At 37.0% G+C, this 24,044-nt stretch overlaps 1 protein-coding gene across 5 annotated transcripts in view; it reads left to right on the top strand.

Annotated features, from left to right (window-relative positions):
• The window catches only part of ATP13A3 (ATPase 13A3), a 79,301-nt gene extending 55,257 nt beyond the window's left edge, over positions 1-24,044 (top strand). For 2 of the 5 annotated variants that reach the window (XM_024752127.1, XM_024752126.1), the window contains 5 exons: positions 487-683; positions 6,002-6,090; positions 11,875-11,955; positions 13,563-13,652; positions 20,576-20,773. In XM_024752127.1, coding sequence (XP_024607895.1) covers positions 487-683; positions 6,002-6,090; positions 11,875-11,955; positions 13,563-13,652; positions 20,576-20,773 — 655 coding nt within the window. Of the gene's footprint in view, positions 1-486; positions 684-6,001; positions 6,091-6,305; positions 7,665-11,874; positions 11,956-13,562; positions 13,653-20,575 lie in introns of those variants that run through there. The other 3 variants (XM_024752128.1, XM_024752129.1, XM_024752130.1) reach the window with 3 other exon arrangements.

The following is a 24,044-nucleotide window of genomic DNA, read 5'->3' as shown; positions in this document are numbered from 1 at the left end:
AGATGGGGACATGGACCAGTTTCTTAATTTGCTGCTGAGCCTTGCTTTCCTTATCTGTAAAATAAGAAAGTTGAAATTAATCACTAGGGTCTCTTCTAAACCCAGAATGTTTGTGTTCCTAACTTCTCTATCCCCAGTTTGGGAAATGACATTTAAAACCTAAAAAAATTTAAGTAAAGCTATTAAGTGGGTCTTTTATTTGTTTATGGGCAGAGTGTTTTCCAGTTCACAAATTATGATAACATTATTTTAATCAGTTACACATAGGTAAACACAAGGTCTGTTTACCTTTACTATGCTAATATTACTCCTCAAATTTAAAGAATGGGGAAAGGGTTAAGTAAGAGAGGCTTATTAATTAATGAAGTTTCTTACTTTCTTGTAATTTTTTAATTGATTGGAATGTGACTAGAGAGAAAAACTGGTTTCCTTTGGGAAACATACATATTGTGTTTACTAATATAAAATCTTTTGTGTGTGTTTTAGTACACAGGAAGCTTTTAATACAACAGGAAGCCTATATGGGAATTCTTCACATTTGTACAATGAAACCAATCCTGATAGACATAATATAGAAAATTATGAAAATACCACAGTGTTTTTTATCTCCAGTTTTCAGTACCTCATAGTGGCAATTGCCTTTTCAAAAGGAAAACCCTTCAGGCAACCTTGCTACAAGAATTGTAAGTTTGGCATTTATTGTGATTCCCATCCTGCTTCCCTTCTTTAAAAGTAATGCAAGAGTAGAGTTAAAACTGTCCTTTCAAAGTAAAATAGATCTTCACAAATAGAATGAACCTAGTGATTTAGATGTTTACTGTCTTGTTTTATTCTCATGGTAACTGCCACCCTAGGTTTAAAATTAAAGCCAGCAGTTCTAAACATTCCTGGTTTTCACATCCTATTACTTCTGGCTCCAACTTTTATTTTTACAGCCCATTGCAAGGAGAGTTAGAATTAGAAGCAGGAACAGAGGTTCCTCAGTTGGAACAGTGGGTATTATACTTTCCTTCTGGGTGGTCTGCATAGCACCAGCTGTCTTTTCTCATTTTTGACACTGTTCCAGCCAGTATTCACCTGGAATTCTTCATTTCTGTCACCTTTACATCCACCACACTTAAGGGGCCAGTAGAATGGAGGCTTGTGCCTATGTAAGCTTGTCTGCCTGTGGCAATAGGAGATAGCATATTTTGATTGATTACAATTAGGGTTTTGGGGGGAAAAAATTATTCACTATATGTAAATTGCTAGTTTTAAAAATTTGAGACTGTACTAATTAATATATGGAATAACTTAAATTTTTTTTCACATAAAACTGTAGACTTTTGCAGTATCTTGGGATGAGTAGTAGTTATTCTTTTGCTGTAAAGAAATGCCAGTGTTCTAGTTGGCAGAATGTCAGGCCACAGGTTTTGGTGTGTTACAGGGGTGATAACTACTCACATCTCTCTCTCGTGTTAGAGTTAACAAAGCATATTCACATATGTTTTCTTATTTAGTCTTTACTTCTACCCTCTTGTTTGTAGGGAAGGTTTTATTACTTTATATTTTGGACAGGTAAGACTGTTTAAAAATATAAGTGCTGATAATAATTGAAATCTGATTTTTCTCTTTTTTAAAAAGAACTGATATTTCTTATCCAATAAATGGAGGCTGTATGACTGAGAGTCATATTAAAACCAGGGGGGACAAAAAGCCTTGCATAGAAGGTTTATCACTGTACTTTTAAGAGAACTTCATAACTTAAGTTACCTTATTATAAGGTGAACTTAAAACATGTATATCAACCTTAATTATTATTTTTAGTTCAATATTTTTAAATTTTAAGGAAATACTGAGCATGCCCAGGGGTAGCTAAAACATCTATCAAAGAACAAAACTTTCTTTACATGAAGAAAACTGGTGTTCAGACTGGTTGATAATAAGTAAGACAAGCTGCACCAGGAAAGTTAATTTAGAGGTCTAAGTAAATCCACCCTATCCATACTTCTCCAATTAAGAAAGAGAATATTAGTTGCCTATTTTAAAAAAAATTTTTTTTAGTTGCCTATTTTTTAAACACATCTTTTATATTATTTTGGGAAACTTCCAAAAAAATTAAAGGCTCAAATATTTTGATTTCCTATTTAATTTCAAATTGATTTAAATAAACTCAATTGTTGATGGCTGGACTTTTTTTTTTTAAACGTGTTAAAACTTATATTTTAGTAGAAATATAGCCACAAAACCTTTGTCTTTACTATAAGCAGCTTGTGCGTGTCTGTCAGTGCATACAGAAGTGCATGCTGTCATTAAAACATGCCTCCCAGAAAATACAATAGGAACAGGAAAGTTAGCATATACATACTTTGTGATTTTCACATCCTGTCTGTCTGTCTGTCTTTCTGTCATTGAAGTCCCCTGATCTTGGAATGTAGTAAAGAAGGAAAAGTAGAGAAGAAAGTAAGAAATGACAGAAATAAAGTACTACTGTATAAAGTGATATACAATGTAAAGTATAAATATAGATGGAAAAGAGTGGGGAAAAGGTTAAGGCTTTCCTAGAGCTGACATTAATTAGCCTTTCCTTTTGTCCTGCACAATAGACAGTTAACAGGTCTTCACTGGGACCTGCTAGTTGCTCTTCTCAATATCTAAACAGTGTAATGTATTCAGTCTATCTTGAGGTGATTATTTTTAAGAATTAACCTCAATCTTAGGCATTTAAGGCATTATAGAGTTTTTTGCTGTCTTCTAGTGGTTCAGTTTAATCTAAGTAAAACCTTATTTCAGCCTGTGGTTACCCATTTTTAACTTTAGCTTAGCCCAGTTATATTTTCTTGTTTGACTATGCTATCATTTCAGGGGCCATGATCTTACGGACTTAGTTCTAACCCTCTCTCTTAACTAGATGTGATTTCTTGAGATCTGGCTTCAATTTTTGCTACAGTTTTTTTTTACTTGATCCCTATAATTTACTGCTTGTGAAATCCAGGTTCTTTCTCAGTTTATGAAGGCATTATTACTGACATGCCAGTATCCTTCCTGTTCAGGCCTATGTATCCTGTTGCGGAGCACAGGCTCCGGACGCGCAGGCTCAGTGGCCATGGCTCACAGGCCCAGCCGCTCCACGGCATGTGGGATCTTCCCAGACCGGGGCACGAACCTGTGTCCCCTGCATCGGCAGGCGGACTCCCAACCACTGCGCCACCAGGGAAGCCCAGGCCTATGTATCTTTTGCCTGTTCATCTGCCATTCCTGAATTGGTTGGAGCAGATACCTAGAGGCCCTGCAGAATAAGGTGGCCTTTGAAAGACAAGTAACTGAGTAAGGAAGGAGGGAATAGAAGTACGAAAGACTTGAAATCTGTGTTATAGATCAGGCAGTCCTGGTTAGTATTTTTGAAGAAGGAACAAGAGAGGTATATATCAGAGCCATGGACAAGTATTGCGGATTTATTTACTCCATGTAGGTTTTTATTTTTGAGTCACTTAACTAAGGGGAATATGAAGGAAATCCTTTATGGTGCCTTATTTTGATGCCGTATTCCATCAAAAGGAACTGGTATCATTAGAAGAACAGTTCTGTGATGCCATAGCTGGGATGTATGTAATAATAACTTAAATCTGTTTCCTCCAGGATCATCACCATATCCCCATTTTATAGTTAAAATAATTTGACTCTGAATGACTCGACGTTCACATGGCAGCATCTGAAATAGAAGCTAATTCTTTAACTTGTGGAACATTCTCCCTCAGCCGCCAGTCACCACCAACACAGAATTTGTTTTGATAGCTGTCTTTTGGTGAAGAGCATTCCTTGCGCTTCAGTACGATCACTAAGGAATCACTGACCATGCCAGGAGAATCCCGGAGTTGAGAGCACAGTCTACTAGAAACTCATACCTCTCCAAAATGAATCCCTGACTTTTCCATTCTTGGTTGAAATCCTTATTGATTTTTTTCATTTTGGTGGTTATCTAAATCTGCTAGCCATCCACCTCCCCTGTCAGATTCCTTTGAATAGTGCCTCTTTTTCTCCCCTGGCTAAACAAAGGAAAGATTCAATTATTTATTTTTTCCTTCAAATGGAAATCTTGGCAGATTTTTAGAGGTGTGATCAAAGCGGGTGGTTATAGGAGAAGGACAGATGAAGAGTTGAGAAATACTGTTGAGGTAGATGTAAGAAGTTTTTGAGCTTGAGTAAAAAAAAAAATTTTTTTTCTGGTAACACGTCAGGACTAGATTGCAAGTCTGTTTTTGCTTATCGTTATAAAAATGCAATAGGAGTTGAAAAACATTCAATATGGGCTATTTATTGAAACAAGACCTTTCTGTCTTTCTTTGGGATTTATATTGACTTTTTTTTTTTTTTTTTTGGTCCTTTTTCTGATTTAGCCTTTGTGTGTGTGTGCTTGTGTGTGTGTGTGTTCATGTACTTCCAACTAGCACTTTCCGAACACTTTTTCTTTAACTGACTATATAGATATTTGAATGGCTATATAACATGTATTACTTTCATTGCTGCATTTATTGAACAGAATGTTGTATCCCCTGTTTGAAATTTATTTTTTATTATTTGGTGAAATTTTTATTTATTTTTTTTATTTTTTGGCTACCCCGTGCAGCATGTGGGATCTTAGTTCCCTGACCAGGGATCAAACCCGCGCCCCCTGCATTGGAAGCGCAGTCTTAACCACTGGACTGCCAGGGAAGTCCCATCCTGTTTGCAATTTAGTAGACTGTTGGAAAAGATAAAAATCTAGAAAAAAATTTCTTTTTTATCTAAGTGGGTTCCAAATTTTTCACCCTGTTGGTCAGTGGCTCATAGTAAAAGAGTTTTTCCCACTTTTGGCATGAATGTTAGTATAACTTTCAGTCTAAGCTTCTAGAACAATAAATATATATATAAAACAATAAACATATATATATATAAAACACAGTATTGTTTCTATAGAATAATAACTGTTGGCCTATAGTTTTCAACTGATGGATTAACAAATTTCATATTTACAAATGACTCCCACATTTAAAAATATTGAGACCCCTTCCTTCATTTACAATCTGTAAATAGTATATTAAACTTCTTTACTCAGTCTGAAGGCTTCATGATAAAGTTTTGGTTATATGTGGTCATACTAAAGTTTGAGTTTTGAAGCCAACCTCAAATAGGAACTTAGAAATAAATATCCAGACCAAAGAAAAAAGGGGGGAAAAGTTGGGGTCTGTCAATATAATTGAGACTATTTCTGAGCCCCCTCCACCCCCATGGCTTGTTACATAAGGGTGTGCTTGTATACGTGCATGTGAATGCATGTATGTACACAGTTAACAAAATGTACACAGTTAACAAAATGAGCAGGGAGTTTTATTTTTGAGTTAGGAAAGTGATACAAAGTGCTGATGGATGGAATTTACCATCCCTACCTACCACAGCAAGCCACAGGGTTAGCCCACATTTAAAGTAGCAGATCATCTCAGTTTCTGGGTTTTAGCTAGCGTTTTCTGTGGAAATATTTTCACGGAGGAAATTAATGAAAAAGTGGGATTCACTGAACAGAAATATACTTACGTTCAGCTTAGAGTGCCTCTGTTTAGGATTATAACATAACTAATACTGAGAATAAATGTTATCAGCATTTTTACAATCAGTTGTCTTTGCATGTATGTTTTAACTGATAATCTAATTTTGCCATACGTAGTCTAGTCTCCTATTTGTGAATTATAGATTGGCTTGGTTGTCTTATAAAGTAGCTATCTATCTGTGAGATACACAAATAAATATTCGTAAAGGTCTGTCTCTTATTTTTTATAAATGCTGATTATTTTCACATTACATAAATAAATCCTTTGGGCCTGCATGATGTATCATACTCTAGGAAATATCATAGAACACACATTTTATATACTTCATCAACCTGGATAGAAGTATTTAAAACCAAATTTAAGATCGACAGTATACCAGTATGTGCCTTTTTATTTAAAGGAACTCCCTAATTTAATTGTTTTACTTTCTGTTTCAGATTTTTTTGTTGTGTCTCTGATTATTTTGTATGTTTTCATATTATTCATCATGTTGCATCCAGTTGCCTCTATTGACCAGATTCTTCAGGTAAGGCTTAAGCACATCAATTATTACTGATTGTCTGAGGAGTAATAGGATCTGGGATAGCAGTGGTAAATAAGACAGTCGTGGAAAATGACACATTAGTATCACATAGCCAAATGGGACTTCTGGATGATTGCTAGGGCTTAAGATCTGTCCCCCTCCTCTGCTCTTATGTTACTGGGGAAAGAAACTAAACTGTCTTTGTTTCTTTTTTCCAGGATCTCTTCTTTCCTAATTTTCGAAGATCCAGTTATATTAACCCAAAGGGAGCATAATTAAAACAGCAGCCTTTCTTGACTACCTGATATTTTTCTTTCCTGTTTCTTCAGTCTTTGCTTCTAGTTCCATTTCCCTTTGTCCACAAACAAATTAAATGTCCCTTGGTCTTTAAAAATAAAAGAACATTGATTCCATTATTTGACCCGTCCCTTACCAAGCTACTTCTTGAGTAGTCTGCCTGTGCTGGCTCATCACGTGCTGTCCATTGAGTTCTTATTCTCGTTCTCATTAAAAACTTTATGAAATACTTGTTTTATACAAACGAATATGCATACACGTTTAAGTTGTTAATCGTAATAGCAATAAAATAATACCTAGGAGTCCATCATGTAACCTGAAAAAAAGGTAGCATTACCAACACCAGTAAGGCTCTATTGTGCACCTTTCTCCAAACACCCAGAGGGAACCACTACCTCATTGTCTTACTTTTCACTATACCATACATGTATGAAGTCTTAAAAGATAGTTTTGCTTACTTTTGAACTTTATGAAAATGGTGTCTGGTAATTGCTGTTTTACTGTGACTTGCTTTTTCCCAAAAGCCTTATTATGCTGCTGCATGCATTTCATTTTCATTCTATATAGTATTCCGTTATAGGAATATACCATAATTCACTTCCCAGTTCTCCACTGGTAAATACCTGGATTGTTCGTAGACTTTTCCTGAATTAATGGTCCTGATGTAAACATTCTTATACACGTCTCTTAGTGTAAGGGAGTGAGTAACATCAAAGAGTTCATCGCAAGTACAAGCAGCAAGGGGGTGGTACAATGCTGTTGAGAATTTAAAACCAGCAGTAAAGCCCACTAAACGTCCATCTGCTAGAAATATCACCTTGTCGTGGGAATTCTAAACAATGTCAGTGGTAAAATACTCCTTCCATTACCACCTGCCCTACCTTGGCATACCACTAGGGCAGACCGTCTTCTGGTGTGTTCTAGTATAAGTTTGAGCATGTGCTCTTTAGCTTTCTGAGGTTCCAGTTGTTTTCCAAAGTGATTATACCAATTTATACTTCCATCAGTGTATGAGATCTTTTGTTCCACATCTTTGCCAATGTTTGTCTAGTGGGTGTAAAGTGTGATATGACTTTGTAAGTAATTTTGATACATGGTTGGATAGGACCCCTATCCCCACCTCACATTGTTCATCATGATCTTTTTGGCTGTTCCTGAGCTTTTCCTCCTCCGTATACATTTTAAGTTTATACCAGGATAAGGCCTCTCGGAATTTTTATTAGAATTACACTGGGTTTATCAAAAAATTGAGGGGGAGAATATCTCTATTTCTTCAGAATATCTTTCTCCCTAAAGGTGTTTTTTTTTTTTAAAGAAGATGTTGGGTGGTAGGAGATTATTAATTTATTTATTTTTGCTGTGTTGGGTCTTCGTTTCTGTGCGAGGGTTTTCTCTAATTGTGGCTTGAGGGGGCCACTCTTCATCGCGGTGCGTGAGCCTCTCACTATCGCGGCCTCTCGTTGCGGAGCACAGGCTCCAGACGCGCAGGCTCAGTAGTTGTGGCTCACGGGCCTAGTTGCTCCGCCGCATGTGGGATCCTCCCAGACCAGGGCTCGAACCCGTGTCCCCTGCATTAGCAGGCAGATTCTCAACCACTGTGCCACCAGGGAAGCCCTCCCTAAAGGTTTTTATACACATTTTTGTTAGATTTATTCCTGTAGTATTATGGTTTTTGTTCCTCTGATAAGTATCTGTTTAAAATTGCATTTTATAGTCCTTTTATGCTAGTGGAAACAGTGCAGTTATTTTGGATATTCATCTCGTATCCATCAGCCTTGTCAAACTTTATTCTTAAAAATTTTAGATTCTCTAGGATTTTGTTTTAGACAGTTATCTATAAATAGTGACTTTTTTTGTTTCTGACATTTCAGTCCTTAGTCCTTCTATGTGTTTTGCTTGTCTGTTAACCACACGAATGTTGGTGTGATAGTGATGTACTTGTCCTGTTCCTGACTCTACAGGGAGTGTTCCTAGTATTTCACCACTGGATATATTGTGGGCTGTAGGTTTCTGGTATATACTCTTTATCGGGTTGAGGAAGCTTATTTCTGTGGTGTTGTTAACATAAATAGACGTTTAATTTTATCTAATCCTCTTTCTACAGCTGTTGAAATGATAACATAGTGTTTCTTCCAGGAGAATGTGGTGAATTACAGTTGACTGATATTCAAATGTTGAACCAACACCATTCCTAGAATAAATCCAACTTGGTCATGATACATTCTTTTTATATCTGCTGGATTTGGTTGACTATGATTTTGTTTAGGATTTTTGCTTGTGGTTGCATGAGTGAGATCAAACTTAGTTTTCTTTTCTTGATGTATTGACAGGTTTGGGCATCAAGCTTATAAGCACTTTATGGATGAGCATTCTGTTTCATGCACTTTTCCATATTTTAACTAATCCCTTTAATGGATATTTAGGTTGTTTCCACTGTTTTGCTATTATAAACAATGCTGTATTTGCAGATTCTTGCACACTTCATTAAGAAGGACAAATACATATTTAGAAGTTAATGTCAGAAGTAGAATTGCTTGGCCCAAGGGTATCTAGAATTTGAATTTTTATAAATACTATGTTATTGAACTTTGAAAAGGTTGACAGTTTATAGTCTTACCAAGAGTGTATGAGCATCTCTTTCCCCACACGCTTCATTCAGGGATTTAGATAACCACTTTAGCCAAAAGAAGAAAATAAAACACATTTATATAATATTTCTCTCTCACCACATGCCTTCTACTTCACAGCCAAATTATTTTTTGAAAGAATGCTACATGCAACTCACCTCTCACACACTCATCAACTAATCTAATCTGGCTACTACCCCTGCCAGTCTACTGAAACTGCCCTTGCCAAGCCAATTAACAACCTTCTTGTTAAGTCCATTGGATTTGTACCCCTGACGTGTGTGTGGTTTTTTTTTCCCCCTCAGTCTTACTTGTCTCCTCAGCAGTATTTGACAAGTTAGCCATGCCATCGTTCTTGAGACATTCTCCCTGGAATTCTATGATGCTTTGCTTTCTTCTGACCTTTTCCTACTTCTTCTGTGACTCCTCATTCTCCATTGTGGTTCCAAACCCTGTGCCTGTGTCTTAAATGTTACTGTTTCACACATTTGTGTTCTTGTCTTACCCTATCCATTCAGGTGACCTCATCCTTAATTGTGGCTTCCCCTGTAGTTGCCATCTATGTGTTGAAAACTCCTGACTTTTTTTTTTTTTTTTTGGCAGTACGCGGGCCTCTCACTGTTGTGGCCTCTCCCGTTGCGGAGCACAGGCTCCAGACGCGGAGGCTCAGCGGCCATGGCTTACGGGCCCAGCCGCTCTGCGGCATGTGGGATCTTCCCGGACCGGGGCACAAACCCGTGTCCCCTGCATCGGCAGGCGGACTCTCAACCACTGCGCCACCAGGGAAGCCCGAAAACTCCTGACTTTATACCCTTAGCCTAGTCTCACAACTGAGCTTTAACCTGAATATCCACTAACATACTGAACATTATGTGCGTGGTTCACCCATCAGTTCTCTCAGTCAACATTTAAAAAACTAAGCTCATCATGTTCTCCCTCAACCCTGCTTCGACTCTGTTTCTTTTTTTTTTTTCGATTCTGTTTCTTGATACTCCCATTTATCTAAGGCAGAAGTGTGTGTGTATACTTGTCTTTTCCTTCTCTTTTCATGGCCGGTCTGGTCCTAGATTTTCTCAGGTTTCTTATTCTGTATCCCTGTCTCTCTCTTTACTCCAATCCCATCTGCCACCTAAAAGGAAACTATTGTTTCCTACTCAAAACACTTCTGACCCCAGATGTGTGGGGTTGTTTCACACCAGCCAGTTCTCTGGACACCAACTGGGTGTCTTGCAGTTCAGTTTTAACACTAACTACCTGGGGCGAGCACAGACCGTGCGAGTTAAGGGCATGGTCCCACAGATTGCCCCCACTCCAGGCACCAGATGCAAGTCGCAGATTGTCACCTGTACTTCTTCTGACCAACCAACTATAAGTCATGGTTCCCACAACCCTCTTCTCAGCTTTGGTAATTTGCTGTAACAGCTCACAGAGCTCAGTGAAACACTTAACGTTTATTGGTTTATTATAAAGAATATAATAAAGGTACAGGATACAGCCAGATGAAGAGGTACATAAGCCAAGGTCTGGAAGGGTCCCAAGCGCAGGAGCTTCTGTCATATGCCATTGGGATGCTTCACCCTCCCAGCACACGGATGTGTTGACCAGCCCAGAGGCTCTCCGAACTCTGTAGTTTACGGATTTTTTTAAAATGGAGGTTTCGTCATATAGACATGATCAATTATTAACTCGATCTTTAGCCCCTCCCCTCTCCCTGGTCTTTCTGGTGACCAGCCCACATCCTAAAGCCCATCAAGAGTAGCCTTATTAGGGCTTCCCTGGTGGCGCAGAGGTTGAGAGTCCGCTTGCCGATGCAGGGGACACGGGTTCGTGCCCTGGTCCGGGAAGATCCCACATGCTGCGGAGCGGCTAGGCCTGTGAGCCATGGCCACTGAGCCTGCGCGTCTGGAGCCTGTGCTCCGCAACGGGAGAGGACACAACAGTGAGAGGCCCGCGTACCGCAAAAAAAAAAAAAGAGTAGCCTTATTAGAATGAAAACATTCCTGATACCCAGGAAATTACAGGGGATTTAGAAGCTCTGTTTAAGATATTCCTATCTCTCCCACCACTCAGGAAATTGAGTTTATATATAAACTCAATTTATATATAACTCAACTCTCAGATATAAATATATCTGAGACCAGATATATTTATTTCTCATTATGTCTACCACCACTGTAGTTCAGGCTACCATCGTCTCTTGCCTGGATCAGTACAGCAATCTCCACCCCTCAAATCCTTGCTGAGCCATAAGTGTCTTTCTGAAACATGCTTTATCATGCCACTTCTCAGCACTTGACACAGGTACTAGTGTGTACCTAGGTACTCAGTAAGTATTTGCTGACTAAAGAGATGAATGTATGGATGAGATTTTTTTTCCTTCTTTCTTCTTCTTCTCTTTTTTTTTTAGGCCTTAGAAATTAATCACAGGTTTTAAAGTGAAAACTTCCTTCTTAAATTGATCTGCACAGTTCTTTTTATGAATTTGTCTTTAAACAGTGTAGAGTTTTGAGTAGTACTTCATTATTAGACCAGTATCTACTTCATTGTTTAAAGGACTTTATTTTTAAAATAGAGACTTGTTAGAAATTCATGATCTAGTAGAGCATGGGCTTTTGAGTTTGAATAGGATTTGTCTCTTAAGTTCGACCACTTTAATGTATCTTTTAAACCTTGAGTTACTTCACTTTGCGTTTTATCATCTGAAAAGTGGGTATAGTATCTACCTTGTGGCATTGTTGAGGATTGAGTAGATAGTGTATGTGAAAGTGTTTGGTATATAATAGGAATTAAATAAATTTGGAAATTACGATATAATGCTATAATATCAACTACGTACTATATTAACGTAATTTTTGTCTTACAGATAGTGTGTGTACCATATCAGTGGCGTGTAACTATGCTCATCATTGTTCTTGTCAATGCCTTTGTTTCAATCATGGTAGAGGTAAGCACTTTACATAATTAAGTGGCTGCCTTGCTGCTTTGCAATTCTTGGTGATTTAATGGTAATGGGGGAAATGGATCGGTAACATTATGGAAGCCCACAAAGAATTTCCGTTTCATTTCAGTTAAATTCATTTAGCCTTCTCTTCTCAACTTTTCCGTGAGCTAATAATAGTCATATTAAGAGATAGGACGGAATTCCCTGATGGTCCAGTGGTTAGGACTCCGTGCCTTCACTTCCGAGGGCATGGGTTCGATCCCTGGTTGGGGAGCTAAGATCCCGCATACCATGCGACGTGGCCAAAAAAAGAGGGAGATGATTTAGCTGAAGTCATAGGTGGGAGAAAATAAGCAGTTATAAATAAAAAATTAGTGACTGAGAGAAAGGAGAGAAGATTGGTGCTCAGGTGGCCCATAAACTGGTAAACCAGTGGCCATGAAATCAGAGCACCACCCAAGTCCTGTGATGTACAGTAAAATCTCTCATTTAAGGGAGGAAAGGGAGGGGGCTCTCTCCATGAAGTAGAGTAAATCTTAATCATTAGAGAGTTTATTGAAATTGTAAAATAGTGACCATGATGAACTTCCCCAGTCTCAGCCTGATTGCTGGAACTTCTTCCTTGGTATTTACTTCTAAGTTTTCCTTAGAGGGAAGAGGTCTTAAGTACTCTTTGATCCATTTTATACTGTATAGTTATTCTCTACTAGGATTCCTTTAGGTCAGCTTCTCTAAAAGGAGATAGTAAGTTCTCACTTGCTGCTTATTAATAAGATTTGGTCTGTTCTCAGAGCTACTATTATTCACTCTTACAGTAGCAGTATGCCAAATGAAGAAGGAGATACAGTTGTGATTTTTAAGTTAAGGGTTTCATAGAGTAGGCTTTTGAATTAAAATTAGGTAATTTGTGGGAAACATGTATACTTTAAAGATAATGGCTGTAGACTTGGAAATTATGTTTAATTTGATATTTTTCTAAAAGATGACTTGGTATTTAAATTGGGGCCATAGTGGACAGCATGGTTATTACGGTACTGATCTTTTTAGGTTGCCCATTTTAATGTATTTTTGCTGTTTTATGGACAGTAGAAAGCATGTCCAAGATACTGTACTTTAAAAGCTTTCCTTTTTCTATAGTGTAAGTTCATCTTTTCACTCAAATGTTATTTAAGATAAAATCTTTTTATAAAACAATTTCTAGGGAATCCTTTCTTAATCTCCCTTAATTTATTCTTGCTTACTATCAAAAGAATTATTTTTCATCATATGCATATAGATATAGTTGTATATAGATAGAGATAACTCAATACACTGTTAAGAAAAATACTTCAGATTATAAGCATTATTTTAATATGGGAAAACCCTGAGGATTCATATAAAAGCTATACTTTGTAGAAAATTTATCAAGAATTTTATGATGACTTATGTTTGTTACAAAAGTCCTGTTGTTATTCTTTATCCTTTTGCAATATAAACTGAAATCCTCTATATGAAAACCAAATCATGTTTTTCACAAATGTCTCAGCATTGTGTGAGCCTTTTTAAATGTATGCATTAATAAAGAATGACATAGTCATTTTTAATTCTTAACTCGCTGGACTATCTCTCAGAACTTCTTCCTTGACATGGTCCTTTGGAAAGTTGTGTTCAATCGAGACAAACAAGGAGAATATCGCTTCACCACCACACAGCCACCACAGGTTGGAAATCAGCCCTTACTCTCAATTCTTCACGTCAGTTGTGTACTCTGCATTGTGTAGGGTGGTGTTCTGTTGTGTGTTGCTCAACCTTTTCCTCTATGCCTGGCATTTCATTTTTTTGTAAGGAGTCCTAGAAGATTCGTGGCAAATATTTGTTACAGTCTTTTTAGGACTTCAGAAATTTCATAAGGCTCTTCTCCATTCCAATCCATATCTTCTCTGTGTGTGAAGGTCTTGTTCTCAGTGGTAAATTTCTTCATTTCTGTCTGGCTTAAATTTTATGTTTTCAGTTTTTATGAGTCCCATTAGAGGCTAAATGAGATTCATGTAAATAAAGTTATGGAATGGGAATTGTTTCTTCATGGATCAGAGTCCAGAGGTCAAAATTCTGAGGAATTATTTCTGATTTCTTGTCAGTTACTGTGCCAATTTGGGGTGACTTTTTGGTTTTCCCCAGCATATGTCTCTCATCATTTAGAAACATTTTCAGAGAGATAGTGTTCATTTTTATACAAACCATGGTTTAAGGACTTTTGACTTTCTTTGTGGTGAAAAGAAAAGAGAAGCAAATGAATAAAACCCATTTTTTGGTGTTAGGATGTTGAAATTCTTTTTTTTTTTTTTTTTTTTTTTAGGATGTTGAAATTCTTGATAGAAAATATAGGTTAGTCTTGTTTTTTAAACCAGTACCATTGAATCACAGCTCTGAGCAGCTTTTTGAGTATAGAGAACTTGACAGCATAAAGTTCCACTCCCTCATTGTGCCCATTGCTGTTTGTAGGTGGGCGATATGCTTTATACACGAGTTCTAAACCTTTCACTCATCCCAAGCCAGAAAGCAGCTTTCCGAATTCAAGAGGATTCCCTGGCTGGGTCACTCACTTATTTTTAGCCTTCTTTTACCTGAATAGCTATGTCCTGAGCTTTGCTTTGGTAATTCATCAGGCTTGATGCCTGGTGTAGTAGTATCACAGGATCACTTTATAAGAAGTTCTATAGAGCACCATTTCCTTTTCTAATGCTTGATGATGAGTAAGGATAGTTTTGTAATAATGTGATAAGTCTGGAATCTGCTTTAGTTTCTTTTTCTCAAAGCAGTGTAAGGCACAGTTGTCCCTAGTAAGTATGACCAGAGCTGTATTAGAGAGAGGCTCAAGTCCCTGAGCTACATCTCCTCTGTGTCTTGGTTACCTCACTACATTGCTTCAAAGGGTTAACTTTGTGTCCTGTCATCAGTCTTCATATAAAATATTTGTACTGGCAAGGCCTTGGCCAAGGAAAACATTTCCATTGTTTTTAGCTTTTCCAAAGAGATCTCCAACTATTGATCTAAACAGGAAACGCAGGTTCTGAAGAGGAGCTGTACCCTAAGTCAAAAGTGGGTATCATAAAGCTCCTTTAAAACATTTGAATTGGAAAGCCTTCCTCACTTTTCAACCAAAATTAAATGGCAGAAAATTCTATCATTTGCTACATCTTTTTTCTAAAATTGTGTCCTCATTATTTTTAAGAGTTTGTGCCTCTTATGTGAACTTGTGCCTCTTATGTGAGGTTGTACCTCTGAAGTGTTCTGGGGAGAGAGTGGTCTGAGCAGGGAGGCTCCCACCGGCCCCATGTGTTTACCAGTTCTGAGCACCACTGAGTAGACAAGAAGTTCGGCCTTCAGTTTCTAGGGTCATGTTTTAAGAAAGCATTTTTTAAATCATTGGCTTCAGAAAAGAGAGTTCTTATAACCTCTTAGCACAGAATGCTGTGCTTTCATCTTCCAACGCTTCCGTTTGTAGTTTGCTCTCACTGTTCATATTTGTGACCCTTGGAGAGCCCATCAGTTAGTCAGATTACTGTAAGGCTGTAGTTCTCAATTAGGGGTAATCCCCCCATCCTCCCGGGGACACGTGGCAGTATCTGGAGACATTTTTGTTTGTTACAATTGGGGGGGTGGTGGGGGTGAGGTTGCTACTAGCATGTGGTGGGTGGAGCCTGAAGATGCTGCTGAGTAAACATCCTACAGCAGCGCCCACGACAGAGACTGTCTGGGCCAACATGTCAGCAGTGCCGAGGCTGAAAAAGCCTGCCGTAAGGTGAAAAAGCAAGTAAAGATGAGAGTGACCTGCTACACCTAGGAGCCCATTCTGTGCTCTTTCCTACCAAGAGTCCCATGAGGTCTTCTAAGATCGCAGCTCTCAACCTTCTCTGTTAATGTCAGGGGAAGAACAGCCATGTGTCTTCATTCCTTCCTTACTGCATAAACCCAGAGACCACTGAGTAAGGTTCGAAGTTTCACAGGTAAAGACCCTGGACTAGGCTCCAGGTCTTAATGCAGTTGAGTTGTGAAGTCGAGAACCTCACCTAGAAATCTCAAGTAACCACGTCCAAAATATCTGGTGATCTGCAAGGCAGCTATGTAACACCTCCAGAATCCTTCCAATCTTAAGGTGTTTCTAACTTCGTTTTATACATAAAGAAACAGCATTCAGTCAACTTGCCATGGTTATGCAGCTTATGAGTGGCAGAGCTGGGAGTTGAAGCCAAGGTTTCTGATTTCAAGAGGAGTGTTTTTTCCACTGTGCCACACTGTCTCACATTGTGAGGCCACAGAGATGCAAACTAATAGAACAATCAAGTGACAAAATGGAGACAAAGAACAGCTGTTTTCAAAACCTACTTTTTATGGTAGATACTGTGAGGCATTTTGTATAAATTCTCTCTGGTTGTTACAACCACCTAAGAGGTTAGGGTAGAGAGACTGAAGATATCCCTGTTTTCACAGATGAGGAAACAGTGTTAGAACCGGAATTCAGGTTCAGTTTTATCTGGGCCCAGGACATAATATTCCTATAACAGAAAGCCTCCATCTGTTCTTTAAAAACGAAATAAACCTTTAGGTGTCATTTTATTTAATAGTAGACATTTTAGATATTATGTTTATTTGGCCCACTGAACATACATACAGCTAATCTAATTTAGATACAGAAAGATTTTTATATAATAGTCACTTATTTCCTACAGTGGTTCTTTTTCTTATTAATGCACAGTGGCCTCAGTAAATGTCCATTGAATCAAATTGAAAACAGGTTAAATAAACCATTTGTAAATAATCAAAGTTAAAACTTTTATGTAACTAATTATTTTTTTTTCTGTAGTGATCTTTAGCAGCTCCAGATGTTAATACTTATTCTCTGACAAAAATAGAAAAGAAAAACAAAAGATTCTTGAGATGCAGTGATTTTCAAGTAAGGATATTCATCACAAATGCCTTGAGCTCCACCTTTGATCTACTGAATGAGAAGTCTTCAGTGGAGGGGCCCATCACCTGTGTTTTTCTGTACAGCTTTACCCGTGTTTGAGATCTGTGCTTCATATTCTCTTTCGAAGAAGCGTTTGTGCCTACCCTGTGTCTGGTAAACTGAGGCTGCTTAGTGGTTAGATGTGGAACTGGAGTCATACCATCATGTATTTTGATAATGCCTGAGAATGTGTCCTGATTATGTTTCCCTTTTGGGGGAAAAATCCAGATGTTAGCTGTAGTCTTTATTGCCACTTAGGATATTATTCGAGTTTATTTAGATAGAATGCTCATTCTGGTTGTTTGTCTTATATTCAGGATTGGTATGGAAGAAGGGTTTTATGAAAACCACAGCACCATTACATTTTCCCATAAGCATAGCTTTATATCTTACATACTGCCTATGAAAACATTTCCTAAAAGACACTGCTAGGAGTTAGCTGGCATTGGGGTTCTGGAATGAACAGCTTGGACTGGTCTAAGAAGCAGGAGAATTTTAGCTGTAGATCTTTTTAAAAGTTCTTTGTGTTTTTTTCTGCTGGGCTGTGGTAGCCACTTTGCCTTCTCTGAGGGATACACTTGGTTATTTAACCACTCCTGTCAGGAGCAAATCACAAGATCCAGCTGCTGGGGCTCCTGTGTTCTGCTTCAGAGACTTACCCTAGATGTTTGGCGAGGTCTTGATGCTCATTCTAAGCCCCGTGATGCTTCATCTCTTCCCTCTCCTTGTGCAGTGCTTGCCTTTGTCCTGTTGCCACTGTCTTTTCTCCCTTGATTTAGTTCTATTCTAGCATGCCTGTAGCACTGTTTATTTTCTGTACCAGTGAATTATGTTGTTTAAGGATGTCTGTGGTATGCTTGTGTTTGTAAATGAACAAGCCTATGCTTGCTTATAGTGTATTTTTTGTGTATGCTGTTTGGGGGAGGTGAGGGTACAAGAACAAAATATGAGTCTAATTGTAGTGGAGGGGGAATCCCTAGTGTTCCTTGTGACTGAATTTATTTTTAAAATTGTAACAAGTGTATGTTGCTTTTAATAGGGACCTGAGGATTCTTTTTTTAAAAAGCATGCACATTAATGTGAAAAGAATTGTGATTCAATTGTGATTCTGTTTGCAGTGGGTTTCATTTTAATTTTATTGCTTGCTCATTTTCCACAGGTGGGGAAATGATGGATTTTATTATTATTATTTTTTTTTTTTGTGTGTGTGTGTGTTTAACAAGTGTATGTTGCTTTTAATAGGGACCTGAGGATTCTTTTTTTAAAAAGCATGCACATTAATGTGAAAAGAATTGTGATTCAATTGTGATTCTGTTTGCAGTGGGTTTCATTTTAATTTTATTGCTTGCTCATTTTCCACAGGTGGGGAAATGATGGATTTTATTATTTTGTGTGTGTGTGTGTGTGTGTGTGTGTGTGTGTGTGTGTGTCTTACATTTGAATACACTTGGCTGTGACTTTCCTTAACTCAGCCTGTTTTGCATTGCTTTCAGCACAGCTGGCTCATCTGGACAGACAAGGCTTATATGTTTCTGCCTTTTTTTTTTTAAAGTCAGCATTCACCATTCACCCTTTTCTGTGATCCTTTAACAGTGCTACTTGCTGTAAAATAAAAAGTGACAGCTTTCACATTGATTTAGGAACAATGAATTTTTTTTTCCCCTGCAATTAGACGGAAGAATTTAAACACCTCGGGGAAGAGATAGGTCCAAGTAGTGAACTGTCGCCTCAGGTTAAATATTAAGGTTTGTCATGTATACACCTATACCGAAAAGGAATTATTTGTTATTTGGATCACCTGAAGAGTCCTATAGCTAACCTCTTCTATATTCTAATGCTAAATGTTTTCTTGTGGACTTCCTTTGAGGTGATGGTAATAACTCTCCTTTTAGCTATGACAATAAAGAGGCTACTAGATGAATAATCCTCAAATCTGTATCCCCACTAACCCACCCCACCCCTAATTTAATATAGCTTACGTGTGACAAACCACCGTTTTTGCCTTTAAATTCTTGGTAATGGTGCAGCTTACACTGTTTTGTCGACAGAGTAAACTAGAAGGCCTTCAAAAGCATGTCGTTATTGCGTATCATGCTCTCTGCCGCATGCCCACCCCCAGTTCTGAAGAAGGAGAGAGTAGTAGGTTCCTGGTGGTTGTCTCAGTACGATGAGACCTACCAAGTCAAAGTGTGAAAAAGTTTTAAAGAGTTTTCATTTTAAAGTAGTTTTGCTATTCTCCATTGGCCAATTTAGAAACCCGTGTTTCAGGATCTGTGTTATAGCAAATTTGCCTTTCTTGATCATGAAGATACTTTGAGAGTTAACATTAGAATGCTTCCGGAATTTTGTGAGATTACAGCTGACCCTTGAATAATGCCAGGATTAGGGTTGCTGACCCTCCCCACAGCCAAGAATCTGCTATGATTTATATAGTTGATAGGCCTTCTGTATACAGGGTTCCTCCATATCTGCAGATTCAACCAACTGTGGATCATGTAGTATTTGCTAAAAAAAATCCACATGTAAGTGAACCTGCGCAGTTCAAACCCGGTGTTGCTCAAGGGTCATCTTTACTTCAGTTGAGCTTAGACCTGGTTGTAGCCTAGGTTATATGTTGAAGGCCAAACAAAACAACCTGGGATTTAAATTTTGCTTTGTAGAAGAAACATCCAAAATAGTTAAGAATTGACTGTTCTTCAGAGGTGAATATAACTACAGGTCTCAGTATAGTCATTTAGTTTTATTTCATTTATTTCCAGTTCCAATTAAGATGAATTCTGAGGGCCTGTATTGAATTTACATTTTTGTACAATAACCAGGGACTCTGCTTTCTTGTCCTTCAAGAACTGTTTATCTAAGATCACATCCAGTAAAAACATTGGGATTGATCTGAAGGAATTCTGTGACAGCAGAGCTTTTTATAATGAAATAATACGAAGAATTAGTACTTGCTTTATAGTTTTCTGTGTACCTCTTTCCAGTTGTGGAGCATCATGGGGAAACCATCATTATAAAATAAAATTGTTTTTATGTTCATGAGAATGTGGTTTTAAAAGAAGTGATTGACATTAAACATGATCTAAGTTCTGATTTTGACCCAACAGTATTTACAGAATGCTTTGAAAGGTGATATTAACAGTAGCGGTGGTATCTTTACACTGTTTTCTTTCAAAAATGATCAGGTGGTTAAGTTGCTAGAAGCAGTAGTACCAAAAGATAGTTTAGGATAGAACGAGGGTTTTCATATTAAATATTAAAACTTTTTTCTCTGAATATTTGGAAGTTATTCTTAATACATCAGATGTTTTATGTTATGGAATCAGACTCCAGATATACAAGTTATTTTTAAAATGTATCTACATACAGGAGGAAGTAGGAACATAGAACTAAATAAAATGAAGTATAAATTACATGGATACTTTAGAAATATAATCTTAAAAAAATAATGTTCCTAAATAATGGAAAGCTGACTTTTTTTTTAAGCGTGGATTTTTTTTTCCTTTCCTTCATGTATTTGTTGTGCCCAGAAGTAATTTTCTCTTATTTTTCTGTGCTGATGAACTGTGCTTTAACGAACTTGTTAAAAACAACAGCTCTTAATCTACTGGGTGTTCCTCTTTTTCCTTATTTTCTTAGGAGTCAGTGGATTGGTGGGGAAAATGCTGCTTGTCCTGGGCCCTGAACTGTAGGAAGAAGATGCCAAAGGCCAAGTACATGTATCTGGCCCAGGAGCTCTTGGTTGACCCGGAATGGCCACCAAAACCTCAAACAACAACAGAAGCGAAAGCTTTAGTAAAGGAGAATGGATCATGTCAGATCATCACCATAACATAGCAGTGAATCGGTCTCAGTGGTATTCTAGTAGCAGTATTGAGGAGAATGTAAATGTAGGACTTAATCTGATCCTGTGCGTCAGAATGGCACCCTTTCAATTTATGTCCCTTCCAATATAGTAGCTGATTTGAGGGTTTTTTTAAAACAAAACAAACAAAAAGAGATTAGCCTGTCAGTTAAATTAATAATCAAACTTCAAAGTCCTATACCTTCATTCAGTAACTCTAAATATTATATATATTTCCAGAACTTGCTTGATTGTTATCCTCAGTGATACTCTTTATAGGGTACAGAAAAAAGTTGGTATCTGGAAGGTGTTTAGATATTAGCTTCTAAGACTTTAGTTTATGCCTTTAAATTTATTTTCACAGCCCCCTTATTAGGAAAAGTCATCATTTATGTACAGGCCCTAAATTTGTGGTTGATAAGTAAAATGGGTGTTAATTAGCCTCCAATGAAAATAGGTACAAAGCCTGTTTTTATTTGATTTCAGTATTTCTCCCAAAGAAAACTTAGTATGCATACCACCAGTTCCCTTTAATAGCATAGAGTTAGGAGTGAGTTTTATGGTGTTGTAACTCAGGTAATTTCCATTTATGGTTTTATATTTTCTGTACAAACTGCCTGGGTTTTATTTTTTCTAATCAGCAAGGTGCTTCACTGCCTTCTTGAGATGTCCCTCAAAGCTATTAAATGGATCTTGTGCTACGTCTGGTGTCAGTAGTATAATTTGCTTTAGTTAAATGTTGTTGAAGCCTTTTCAGTAGGAAAAAAGCTGATTTCTTTTGGCAGTAGATGTAGATCTACCATTCTAATATCTCTTCATACCTATTTTTTTCCTCTCAGGCTTTATATTATTTTAAATGTCTTTTTATTTTCCTCTACGTCTTTAATTACCTAAAGACATAGGATAATAGTTTTTTGTTTTTTAGTTTTTTGAGTTAGAATTTTACCTCCTAAAATTTTAAAGGTTTGATGTATGTCTCTCCTGTTAATAATGAGGCTTAAAAAAATGAGTGGTTTTGAATGACTGCTGTTTTTTCAAAGCTGTATGAACCTGGCGAGTTTGTTTTATGCCATTAGGTGGCGCCAGAGGTCAGAGTTTACCTATTTTGGATTGGGTGTTTACGAATGAGCATATTTGGTTGTGGAAATTTCTGGGAGAAAAAAAAAAATGAAATAAAGTTAAAAAGAAAAGTCATTCATTGAGCCAAAAGAAATGTGGAAGATATTTTTCATCTTTCTGTTTTGCCTGGTTAATGTTTAAATTCTAAACAAAATTAAGGTAATTTAAAAATGCCTTTATAGGTAAGATCCAGCAGTTTGGCAAAGACCAAAGTTCTGATAAACAAGAAAACTGATACTGCTGTAAAGTGGACACTAAACTACTAAGATTGTGTGATCTTATCCTGTGCTCTTCCTTGACCGATAGCATGCTTGTGCTTTCTACTTCTAGCTGATCATTATTTTCCTGATACATATTTACCAATTTGATCAAATGTTACCCAGAACCATAAAACCAAATGGTTCTCATTTTTTATGCTGCAGAGACCTGATGATTTTTGGTTAACTGTAGAAAAATGTATGTTACACTCAGGATCACTGTTAACTGCTGTGGCCACTGATGATTCTTACAAAAATATAATCAAAGTTTTCCATCAAAAAGGTATGATACTATATTAATACACATTAGATGATAAGAACAATTGTTCCATGAATGATTCTATGAAGCTATGCATCTTAGACCTCTTGAGCTGTGATTAGCACTGTTTTTATAGTTACTTACTCTCTTTATCATTTTATAATTTCCACATTCAGTTCACTTCCAATACATACGAGTGATAGTCTTCAGTGATCTCCCACAATTGTAAATTTTATTCTTTGATTTAAATACTGAAGCATATAATTAAAGTAATTGCGAAGTAGCAGCTTAAAAATCCAACTATCGGATTGTATTTAACATCTTTAAGAGCATGATCATAAAGAGCTATATTTTTGACAACCTCCCCCCTTTTTTAACATTTAGATTTTATAAGGGTTTTATATCACATCTGTCCATATTGTTTTCAAAGGAATGAGGTTTTTAGGTAGGTGGACAAAGCATTTGTAGGAGGTTAGATTTGAACATAGACAAGGTGGGTTGTTCAGGTTGAAATGGATGGCTTCCAGAATGTGATTTGAAGAACGCCTGTGAGTCCAGGTGTGGGTCTTACTTAGTGCCATAGATAGACGAGTCCTCTCTCTGTAGGTCACCATTACGTAGTGATTCTGAATTTCACATTAAATTATTTGAGTGTATACAGATCTAAATTTTAAAATCTGTACATATATTATTTTGACGTATTAAGATGAATAAATATTGCTGATTTAAATTTTATTTATGCACATACCTAAGGGACAGAAACGTCCAGGAAAGTAACTGTTAAATAATATGTAACTTTTTAACTTTTTAAATAAATAACAAGATTTTTAATGTGTGTCTCCCTCAGGGTTGTTTAAAGGTTTTTTTCCTCCCTCAGATATAAATAGTGGTAACTATATGTTTTGTATCTTCTAGCACCAACTGCTGTAAAGCAATGCTGCAAATAATGCTTGAATAAAAGTGGCTAAGCCAACAACAAAGTAAAACCTTTTTATATTAGTTTTATAATCCCTACATTCGAAAGCTTTCCAAATTGTACTTGCATTTAAATAAAACTGTTGCCGTTTTACTATTCATTTTGTTTCCCATGTTTATGAAACTACCGCACAGTTTCAAAGGCATGGAAAATTATATCAGTGTTTATGTACTCTGTTCCCCCAAACGGCTATGGATCCAATGTCCAGAGAAGAGCAAAATTCCAGCTTTAGAAAACATTCTAAGATTTCGTGCATGCAGTTTTGACATATCTGAAAATACGCTTTTTGTATATTTATGGTGGGAGGTGGTTGGGAACTTTTAACAAAATGTTAATTTTTGTACAGTCTGTAGGCATTTACACATATTTTTAATGTATTAAGATTTGGTAATTATGTGCACATGAAATTAATAAAATAATTACTTCCTGTTACGATTTGTGAATTCCCTAAGACTTTGGATTTTTTTAAGTAACTTTATATCAGAAATGATACTGCATCTTTCTATTTTTTAAATAGTATTGCTGCTCAAGAATGGTACCCTGATGTCAAAAAGGCATACATTCAGAATTGTACATTCAGCACTGTAAATAACCTTAAGAAAAATTTTTGATTGAAGCTGTTCAAAATAAAGATTTGAATAATATATATAACA

The sequence above is a fragment of the Neophocaena asiaeorientalis genome, unplaced genomic scaffold (genome assembly GCF_003031525.2).
Source record: "Neophocaena asiaeorientalis asiaeorientalis breed wild unplaced genomic scaffold, Neophocaena_asiaeorientalis_V1.1 scaffold293, whole genome shotgun sequence".
Taxonomy (NCBI): Eukaryota; Metazoa; Chordata; class Mammalia; order Artiodactyla; family Phocoenidae; genus Neophocaena; species Neophocaena asiaeorientalis.
Note: the sequence above shows the minus strand (reverse complement) of the source record. Positions and strands in the feature narration are given on the sequence as shown.